At 35.2% G+C, this 10,812-nt stretch overlaps 3 protein-coding genes across 3 annotated transcripts; 2 read left to right on the top strand and 1 right to left on the bottom strand.

Moving 5' to 3' along the window:
• Positions 1-839: 839 nt before the first annotated feature.
• Positions 840-4,357, bottom strand: LOC109146629 (protein CLP1 homolog). The gene is made up of 10 exons (XM_019294284.1): positions 4,119-4,357; positions 3,276-3,344; positions 3,056-3,148; positions 2,273-2,514; positions 2,029-2,167; positions 1,892-1,948; positions 1,678-1,812; positions 1,351-1,586; positions 1,129-1,173; positions 840-1,040 (listed from the first exon to the last, which is right to left on the bottom strand). Exons 1-10 carry the CDS (start codon positions 4,308-4,310, stop codon positions 953-955), a joined length of 1,296 nt encoding a protein of 431 aa, XP_019149829.1. The 5' UTR covers positions 4,311-4,357; the 3' UTR covers positions 840-952.
• A 1,063-nt stretch (positions 4,358-5,420) lies between these two features.
• Positions 5,421-8,016, top strand: LOC109146695. Its single transcript, XM_019294346.1, has 6 exons — positions 5,421-5,466; positions 5,563-5,691; positions 5,760-5,940; positions 6,033-6,194; positions 6,290-7,215; positions 7,304-8,016. Exons 1-6 carry the CDS (start codon positions 5,421-5,423, stop codon positions 8,014-8,016), a joined length of 2,157 nt encoding a protein of 718 aa, XP_019149891.1.
• An 18-nt stretch (positions 8,017-8,034) lies between these two features.
• Positions 8,035-9,923, top strand: LOC109146694. Its single transcript, XM_019294344.1, has 2 exons — positions 8,035-8,521; positions 9,133-9,923. The coding sequence occupies exons 1-2, from the start codon at positions 8,035-8,037 to the stop codon at positions 9,921-9,923; spliced, it is 1,278 nt and encodes a 425-aa protein (XP_019149889.1).
• Positions 9,924-10,812: the final 889 nt, after the last annotated feature.

The following is a 10,812-nucleotide window of genomic DNA, read 5'->3' as shown; positions in this document are numbered from 1 at the left end:
TGGTTTGCCTATGTACTATTAGCTACCAAGATTAATTTAATAACTTATGGTCAAGTGACACCGATCTCTAACTTTAAGTTAAATTGTTAAAAGGTTCGATTTTCAATTCTCTCAATACTAAGTTAGAAAAAGAACTTTAAAAAAAAAAAAAAAGATAGAAAAATAATGATATAATAGTCCAAACTCCCATACTATAATTTACAGTTAGTATAAATTGATTAATAAATTATTTATTTATTTCACCACAAGACGAGGACAAATCTTAATATGAAGCTTACGAGGACAAATCTTAATAAGAAGCTTTTCTCAATAATTTTTTGTCTCAGGATACCGCTACTTAATTGCACTAAAATTTACACTCATCCCATGAGTTTGGTGGGTTAAGTATAAGTTGGTGGGTTAAGTATAAGTATAGGTCATAGTGCAAGGAGTTTTTTGTTTTCATTGCAAGACAATTCTTTACCTATTTGGCAAATAAATTTACCTCAAATAAATTGACAAGTGTATTTTGAAGTACCGATAATATAAATAGAAATGATGAGAACATTCAGATAAAAACTATGGACTGATTTCATTCTCATACGTTGATTTAGGCTATAATGCAAGATTTTTTTTTTTTTTTTTTTAAATGTGAATATTTTTATAAATATTTTCAAACTTTGAAGTGTATCAACCAACACTACAACGTGTAATGATCAATAAACAAAGTACACCCAATGATATGTGAAGTGCATTCTCCTGAGAACACTTATACATATAATCAGATGCACTTTGTAGTTGTGTACTTTAAAATTTAAAATATTTATCAATTTTTTAAGTGACATAAATGCATAATACACTTCAAAATTTAAATTTAAAATATTTATTAAAATATCACCACCTTTTTTTTCATATTTCTTTGCTTTACAACCATTAATCTTTTCTAGATCAACAACAAAGATCATGCAGCGCTTCAGTTCTCGATCCACGCCAAGGTTCCCACGATAAGATTCTTGCTCGGAAGCTCCCCAGCGCACGGTGCAAGATACGTTATTTTCTTCCTGAAAGAACGATCGTCATCAACTCTAAGGACCATACTAGCTTAAAATACAGCAGGATTCTTTCAGAAGAAGGGCGAAAGCGTCAAACCTTTGTATGTCGATGTCGGTGATATAGATGAACCCAGCAACATTACTGGCATGGTAAAAGAACCGGGTCAGAAGAGTCTGTTCATAGCTTCATATGCTTAACTGTTTAATCCATGTTCTTTTAAGAAAATTCGTATGACTAGATGTTTTGTTCTCCTTTGGGTTTATCAAATAGCTACTTTAAGGATAACACATGTCGGACCATATAAAGAGAGGAAGTTACCTAGAAATGATCTGATCTGGCTCCTTGGCATAAGACACGGCAAGAACTAAATGTAGCAAGTCTCGGTTGATATTAACGGGGACTAATCTTGCTGGATCTGCAGCTGGCTCTGCACCGATTGGTAGAGCGGAACGTGGAGCCTGTGGCCCACCACCAATTCGGAAAATTGACAGATCACTGAAATTTGCTATGTTGGAGTGGGGGGAAAGATCATTTGATGGACCGTAAAAATATTCCTGGTATAAGAAAAAAAAAAAAAAACACGGTTTTGTTTAGTTGCATTGATAAGCCAGCACGAACAAACAGCAGGGATGAAAAGTCATTTACCCGTATCCTGTAGCCCCTCGACTTCTGCCGTACTTTGGCATTCCTGGACACAACACCGCCAGATTTTTGAAGTTTCACCACATCCACATTAGGCTTACTTTTCAATGCATAATTGAGCATGCTCCAAAGTTTCTCCTGCATATCGAATATCCATTAATATATTACTCTCACGCTTTCCTTAAACATTAACCATTAATTGAACTTAACTACATACCTGACCCAAGACCAGCACAACAGTGGCGTTGAACGTATCAATTGCATGAAGTAGCAACTGAAATAAAAGATTAAATAATCAGAGATACACACTGCACATGTTAAAGACTACGGGTTTCGGAGATAAAAGTTAAATACCTCATAACCAACACCTTCTATCCATCCCATGGTGTTGATAACCATCCCCGCAGCTCGAGATTCAGCGTTTCCAGAAAATTGTTTTTCTAAAGTCTGGGCAAGTTCCTTTACGAGTACCTTGTAAAGATCAACATTTGCACTGCAAATCACCAAGTTGAAAACATAATCTTTATCTAGTTCAAATCAATCTAGTTCAATGCAGTAAGAAGGTTAAAAGAACTCAATAAGAGCAAAAGATTTATACCTAGGAGTAACATGGCCAAAAAAGTAGACTAGTGGCATTTCAAGAGGAATTCCTTCTACCGGATCAATGGGCAATTCAATAGGAGTGGCAGCAATACAACCAGGTAAGGTTATAGAGCCTTGGCCTATATCCAAATCCACAAAAGTCGGTTTCCACCCTAGTTTAGCGGCCCAACTAAGAAGCATCCTTGATAAGGTACTCTTTCCAGAATCCGTAGGTCCCACAACAATAACCCTGGGACCCTGAACCAATTAGCATTGAAGAGTTATCACGTAATTTATGCACATTCAAATACCATACTTAACAACAGTTTCCGCTTGAACAAAAAAGATTAGGAAACAAAACAATATAACACACTATTGGAAGTTCATTTTGATAAATGCCTATACCATAAACTTTATACAAATTCCCTCCAATTTTTCAGTTCCAACAACCTGGCTGATGATTGGATTAATAAATCAGCAAGCTTGATTTTTTGTAAAGGTAATAATATACAAATCTTTGATTTGGTTCACTACCCTTTGTTTTTTCTTCAATGGACATCAATTTCAAACCTCAAAAGTGCAGGTTTTTTCTCTAAAGCTTATTTTGTCAATTTTCTAATGTTTGAGTTGATGCATGCATTTAAAGAGAAAAACTCAATAATGCATGACATGAAAAAAATCCAAAAATTGGAGATCTAACACAATTGACAAGTCGAAGGTAAAAAAGAACTAAATTTGAAAACACACACACACACACAAATGCTTCTTTCCCTATACTAGATAGAAGTTCAAACATTACCTGGTAAGTATCAGAATCACTTGCTGAAGCTTTGGCACGATGCCGTCGAGCATCAAGTACAGCATGCACATTTACATAACTGATCATGGGTGTCTAAAACCATTGAAACAAAAAACGGTGTATCATTTCACTTGCAAAATTTAGTTGAAGCAAACTTGATTATCTTAAAATGTCAAGACACATAGACAAAATGAATAGGCAGGGATGAGAGAAATGATACCTCATCAGCCGTATACTCGGTTTCAGTTGGACCATCCATCTCAATTGTGGCCCCATACCAAGTAAACACCTACTTTAAAATTTTGATGTGTTAAAAATAAAATACGTATATTTACAATGCAGCAGTTCAATTCAATAGAGTGCATTTTGCATACTAAACCGTCAAATTTCCTTTACATGTACCCCATGGCATTTTTAGTAGAAGTTAACCAGGACTGACTGACTTCCCAGGACCCAGGCTTGACAATGATGAGACTTCCGCCAAGCAAAAGCTCACAGCTTTACGGATCCATCAAAAAGTATTACATATTTCTTTTACAGGGAACTAAAATATCAGTCTTTGCATTAACCCACAAATGAAATAATCACCCCGAAGCCTCAACTATAAGTCTATAACAGCCACAAGCATAGTTTCATATCATAACAAAATCACAGCTTGCCCTATGCTACATTCCCACAACCACATTTGCAATCCTACCATCCATTAATTCATGAGCGTTCACTATAAGCAATGAGCCCGCACATATCAATTGGTTCTTGTGTGGTAGATTGTGGGCAAGTATATATGCAATGCCACTTGTATTTCAAGAATGGAAATTTTCAAATCACCTCACAAATTCCAACTAATAGCCAATCTAATAAACCTAATTATCCTCATATTTTAAGTCCATTGACTAAAACAACCAAGCCAGCAAATTGAACTAACCAAAAAAAAAAAAAGAGTTCACTAACTTTAATTTACAGGATTTAAGTTCGCAAACTGGAGCTCAGTTCAATGACAAAACATACCAATCAAGAAAAGAATAGAACTTTAAGATTAAAGTATGAAGAAAAGAATACATACGGCGAATTTGAGGCGAGGGGGGAAGGTGAGCCAAATTCCAGGAGGGAGTTCAGTGCCGAAGATTTCCGCGGTGCCGTTTAGGACCCGAAGCCGGAGAGGCGTGTCGGGACTGACTTCGATTCTGAGCTCACACTCCTTGTCAACCTTCTCTTGCCGGATGTTTGAGATGCCGCTTCCGCCATGAGTCGCCATAGCTGAAAAGGGATGGAAGCTTGAAGAGTTTTAACCTGTCTTCCAGCCTTCCAGATTTATTGATTCTTGTTACCAATAATACATATTTTACAATAATTTTTAAATCGAAAGAAAATCAAACCATATGCGTTTTTATGGATTGTCATTTCAAGTGCACATAACTCTCAATTAAGGTATATTCTAAACCCTAAACCTTAGAAAATATAAACATTTCTTCTATGTTTTTTTTATTTTTTTATTTTTTTATTTTTTTATTGATTGTCATTTAGTTTTTCTCAATTACAGTTCTCAATAAATGTCCAGCTCTAAATTTATTCACAAGTCACAACAAACATATACAAATCCTGTATCCAATGTAACAAATTGAGCATAGAAGAACAGACCGAAAAACCGATCATTTAACAATACTTCATTGTTTAATTGGTTACAATTTGTTGAATTATTTTATGACAGAAAATGATTCTGCGGAAAATGTAACATTTAACACACCCACACAGCCCGTGTTGCCTGGTAAAATGAATTTTCTCTAATTTTTGTGTTTGTGTAATTATTTTCACATATATCAAATTTTATTAACATCGACCAAATTTATATCTTTTTTTATGGTAAGTTGTATTTTTATTATAAGATTCAACTTATGTGTTCTTTAAATTATTACAATCTTTTTGTAGACTATTCAATCTCAGTACAGTCTACAAGCTTTAGATCTCAGCTTACATGCATTAATTCAGAAACTCAAAATAAGAAGCGTGTAATTCAAGGACATCGTAATGGGCTTCCAACGCAAAATTTCAACTCGAGCAATGGTATGAGCAATTATAATTATAAAAGGATATAATTTTTTTGGGTACTTTTTTTACTTTTTATTTTTGGTTGAGTTTCCGGTAGTAATACTTACCAACAATCATTTCTTTTCAAGTCAAAGTGATACACTTTTAAAATGCATTCATGGTCTTGGTTAACTAAATCTATAGTATATTAAATATTTTATATTCTACCTCTCTACTATAAGTTATTCTAATAGCTTGGTTGTTTTTATTTTTCATAATAGTTTGTCAAAATTATATTGAATCAAGTACATCGCGATCAACCGTTTTGGAAGTTACACGGATGGAAGACAAAGAAATTCGACGGCCTTTAGCAAATTTGTCAAATGGTAAATTCTATCAAACAATTTAATTCTTTATTAAAATTGAAATAAAATCTGTTACATTTTGATAATTCAATATTCGAATTTACTTGGATCTTTTAGTTAATACACCACAGTCGTGCGTTGTGGATCAAAGCGGGTTGTCGCCAAATATGGAAATGCAACGTGGATTGATGGCAGATTTTGATAACGTGGTCCATGATACTACCTCAAAGCTGACAATTCGTGCTGGTGGGTAATAGACTATTAATTAGATAAAATATTTGAGTTTCATACTAATACTTACTTTGGGTCTATAGATTATTACGGTGATATTGGTGATCAAATGTATTCGTGTCAGCACTGTGGAGCTATGTTTTGGTTAGAGGAGCGTGTTAATAAATCTTCCGGTGTTCGGAATCCAAAATATTCACTATGTTGCAGTCATGGAAAGATCAAGTTGGCACCTACAAATAGTCCACCTACTGCCATAGGGCAGTTGTTCTTTAACCAAGATCAAAAGAGTTCACATTTCTTGAAAAATATTCGGTCCTTTAACAATATGTTTTGCTTTTGGGTGGAAAAATTGATAGAGCAATTAACAATGGTAGTGCACCACCAGTCTTTAGACTACATGGTCAAAATTTTCACTTGATGGGTAGTTTGCTACCAGGAGCTGGCGATCGTCCAAAGTTTGCTCAATTGTATATTTATGATACTGAGAATGAGATAAACAATCGTCTAAGTGCACTTGGGTAAGTTACGGTCAGACATACATTACTTTAAATGATCATGAGCATGTATTAGCATCAATTTAACTAAATTTATTCCTTTTGTTTATTATAAACAGAGAAGATGATTCTACGACTACATTGCATTATGAAATTGTTAAAGACATTAAAGATGCATTAGATGAGAATAATATTTTGGTCAAGAGTTTTCGCATGGCAAAAATGGAGATGGAAAGTAATCCTAGAAGAGATATTAAAATAAAACTCACCGGAAGGAGGAACAAAGATGCAAGGACATATAACTTGCCACAGGTTGGAGAAGTGGCTGCTCTGATTGTTGGTGATTTAGATCCAGACATGGGGGAACGAGATATATTGGTGGAATCTAAACCTGGTCATTTTCAAAGAATAACTGAATTACATCCATCCTATCTACCATTGCAATACCCATTACTCTTTCCTTATGGTGAAGACGGTTACAGAGAAGACATACAGTTTAACAATGTTGCAGGTCAGAGTTCGAATGCAAGAAGTAAACTTAGTCCCAGGGAGTATTTTTCATTCCGTTTACAAGATAGGTTCAATGAAATGTCAACATTGCTTTATTCTAGAAGGTTGTTTCAGCAATATTTGGTAGATGCTTATACCATGATAGAATCAGGACGCTTGGTTTATATTAGGACTCATCAAAAGTCACTGCGATGTGAATCATATAAATGTTTGACAGATGCGTTAACACGTGGTGAAGTAGATCCTACAGCCCAAGGAAAGCGTATCATTTTGCCATCGAGTTTTACCGGAGGAGCAAGATATATGGTGCAAAATTATCAAGATGCAATGGCAATTTGTAGATGGATTTGTTATCCAAGTCTATTTATTACATTCACATGTAATCCCAAGTGGCCTGAGATTGAAAGGTTTTTACAACCAAGGAAACTCAAATCTGAAGATAGACCGGATATTATTTGCCGTGTGTTTAAAATGAAATTAAATGCACTGATAAAAGAGATCCAGAAAGAGAACATCTTTGGAGTTGTTGATGCAGGTCCTTTGTTTTATTTAATTAATAATTTTTGTTTGTTAACAATAATAAGCACATTTTAATTATAATTTTACTATGTTTCAATCTGCAGTAATTTACACAATTGAATTTCAAAAAAGGGGATTGCCACATGCTCACATTTTGATATTCTTGGCCAAGAGTAACTCTTATCCTACTGCAAAAGACATTGATATGATAATATTTGCTGAGATCCCAAGTGAATTGTACGATCCAGAATATTACAAAGCTGTGGAAGAATTTATGATTCATGGTCCATGTGGTGCAGCGAGGAAGAATTCACCTTGCATGGTAAATGGTAAGTGCTCTAAATTCTACCCGAAAAAATTTGTTGAAAGCTCTACAGTGGATTTTGATGGATATCCGATATATCGCCGTAGAGATAATGGTCGTACAATAAGGAAAAATGGAATTGCCCTTGATAATAGATATGTAGTTCCACACAATAGACATTTGCTGATGAAGTACAGGGCTCATATTAATGTGGAGTGGTGCAACCAATCTAGATCAATAAAGTACTTATTCAAGTACGTGAACAAGGGTAATGACAGGGTCACAGCTGAATTTTACAATAGTGCGGTTGAAGAATCTACTGGAAAGGTTATAGATGAAATCAAGATGTACTATGACTGTAGATATATTTCGCCGTGTGAGGCCGCTTGGAGGATATTTGCATTTGACATACAATTTAGGAATCCATCTGTTGAGCGTTTGAGTTTCCATCTTCCAAATGAGCATTCAGTAATATTTCAGGATGATGATTTGGTGGATGATGTTGTAAATTGACCAACAGTAGCACAAAGCATGTTCACTGCATGGTTAGAGGCGAATAAAAATTACGCAGAGGCGCGGCAGTTGACTTATTCACAGATGCCTACTAAATTTGTTTGGAAGAAAGATAAAAGAGAATGGCATCCAAGGCAGAGGAATTGGGCAATTGGTCGAATCTTTTATGTGCCCCCAAATAGTGGTGAAATCTTTTATTTGAGATGTTTACTTAACATTGTTCGAGGACCAACGTCATTTGATGATATTAAAAAAGTGGATGGCGTACAATATAATTCATTTAGAGATGCATGTTATGCACGTGGTTTAATTGAAGATGATAAAGAGTATGTCGATGCAATCAGTGAGCCAGCAGTTTGGTCTTCGGCACATTCCTTAAGAAAATTGTTTGTTACACTATTGACATCCAATGCAATGTCAAAGCCAGAAGATGTGTGGGAGTTGGTCTGGCATTACTTATCAGATGATGCTGAATTTATGTGTAGAAGAAACCTCTCAACTTCAGGTAATTAATAATTAATTATATAAACATATGTACGTATCCATTTTTTATATATAATAATAATATCTTACAATCAATGTTGCAAAACACGCTAGGAGCCCCCTAGGCGCCGATTTTTTATTTATTTTTTATTTTTTTTAATTAAAAATAAAATTTAAAATTTAAAATTTTTAAAATTTAGTAATAAAACATAAGGTTTCTATAGTTATTTCTTAGAAATTATTTACGAAAGTGGTTGTAAAAGTGTTCAAAAGATTGTTTAAACCATCTAAATACATAAAAAACTAAAATTAAGAGCTAAAGAAGCATTTTTTGAGAAATTAGTGGACCAAACCGCCTTCGGCCGTTTGCGGTGGATAGATCTCGAAAAAATACGCGATTTGAAAAAAAAAAAATTGTCCAAATCGGACAACCGAGTCAAAAGTTATGCCTTCCGAAACTTTTCCGACATTTTCAAAAAAAAAAAAAAAACCGCTGAAAAAAAAAAACCGCCGAACCGCCGAACCGGCCGGTTAGGCGGTCTAGGCGGCCGCCGCGGAGGCCGTTCCTCGCGGCGGCGCGATTTTTGCAACATTGCTTACAATGTTTTTTTTTTTTTTTTTTTTTTTTTTTAGATCTAATTCTCAATGATTCTCAAAAAAAGAATTATGCATTGATTGAAATGGAGAAGTTGTTGAATGCTTGGAACAAATCTCTAGCAGATTATCCACCGATGCCAATGCCAGATCAAAACGGTGATTTGTTTCAAGGAAATAGGTTGTTGTTCGAGGAAATGTCATATGATAGGGAAGCTCTAAGGCATGAACATAATTCTTTGCTTCAGAAACTAACTGATGAACAGTTACTCATCTATAATAAGGTGGTTGCAGACGTCCAGACTGAGATGGATGGCATGTATTTCGTTTATGGCTATGGTGGTACAGGCAAAACTTTTTTGTGGAAGACACTTTCAGCGGCTCTAAGGTCCAAAGGTGAAGTCGTATTAAATGTTGCGTCAAGCGGTATAGCTTCATTACTTCTGCCTGGTGGAAGGACTGAACACTCTAGATTTGCTATACCAATTTCTGTTAATGAAGATTCCACTTGCAACATTAAGCAGGGAAGTCCACTGGCTGAATTGATCATCAAAGCCAAACTGATAATTTGGGATGAAGCTCCGATGATGCACAAATATTGTTTTGAAGCATTAGACAGGACAATGAGAGATTTAATGCGTTTCACAAATCCTAGGAGCTCAACGATGACCTTTGGAGGTAAAACAGTTGTTTTGGGGGGAGACTTTAGACAAATTCTTCCAGTTATTCCAAAAGGTACTAGACAAGATATAGTACAAGCCAGTATTAATTCTTCTTACTTGTGGAATAATTGCGAAGTATTAGTAATGAAGAGGAGGTTGAGAAGTTAGATTGTTTTGCCAAGTGGATTGCAGATGTAGGTGATGGAAATCTTGGGGAAGACAATGGTGTTGATTGCAATATATTGATTCCTTCATCCTTTGTATTGGAAAATGAGGGCGATCCCATTAGACAAATTGTTAATAACACATTTCCTGATTACCGTTCTGGAAACATGGATGCAAGACAACTCGAGAGTAGAGCTATTCTGGCTCCAACATTAGATGTTGTAGACGAAGTGAATGAATACATGAACGGTATGAATCAAGCCTCATCAATAACATATTTGAGTTGTGATTCTCTTTGCAAGTCAGAGACAAATGTTGATATGCAATCTGAGGTACACACAACAGAATTTTTAAATAGTTTGAGATGCTCAGGGGTCCCCAACCATTGTTTAACTTTGAAAGTTGGTACTCCAATTATGCTGCTGAGAAATATAGATCACTCACTGGGACTTTGCAATGGTACAAGGTTGGTAGTCACACAACTGGGAAATCATGCTATTGAGGCACAAATCCTATGTGGCAACAACGCAGGTACAAATGTGTTGATACCAAGGCTATCTTTGACTCCTTCAGACCCAAGACTTCCATTTAAGTTTCAAAGAAAGCAATTTCCAGTTATGTTGTCATATGCAATGACAATCAACAAAAGTCAAGGTCAAACGCTTTCACATGTTGGTTTGTTACTCAAAAAACCAGTTTTTAACCATGGCCAGTTATATGTAGCAGTTTCTAGGGTGAGTAATCCTGACGGTCTTAAGGTCTTAATTTGTGGAGAATCTAGAGGTCTTTTAAACAAAACTCAAAATGTAGTTTACAAAGAAATCTTTAATAATGTGTAATTCTTTTATGTTTATGGAACGCCAATATAATATATTTTGTCTTTTTATTATGT

This window comes from Ipomoea nil, unplaced genomic scaffold (genome assembly GCF_001879475.1).
Source record: "Ipomoea nil cultivar Tokyo-kokei standard unplaced genomic scaffold, Asagao_1.1 scaffold1936, whole genome shotgun sequence".
Classification (NCBI taxonomy): Eukaryota; Viridiplantae; Streptophyta; class Magnoliopsida; order Solanales; family Convolvulaceae; genus Ipomoea; species Ipomoea nil.
The sequence above is the reverse complement of the archived record's forward strand: the minus strand, read 5'-3'. Positions and strand labels throughout refer to the sequence as shown.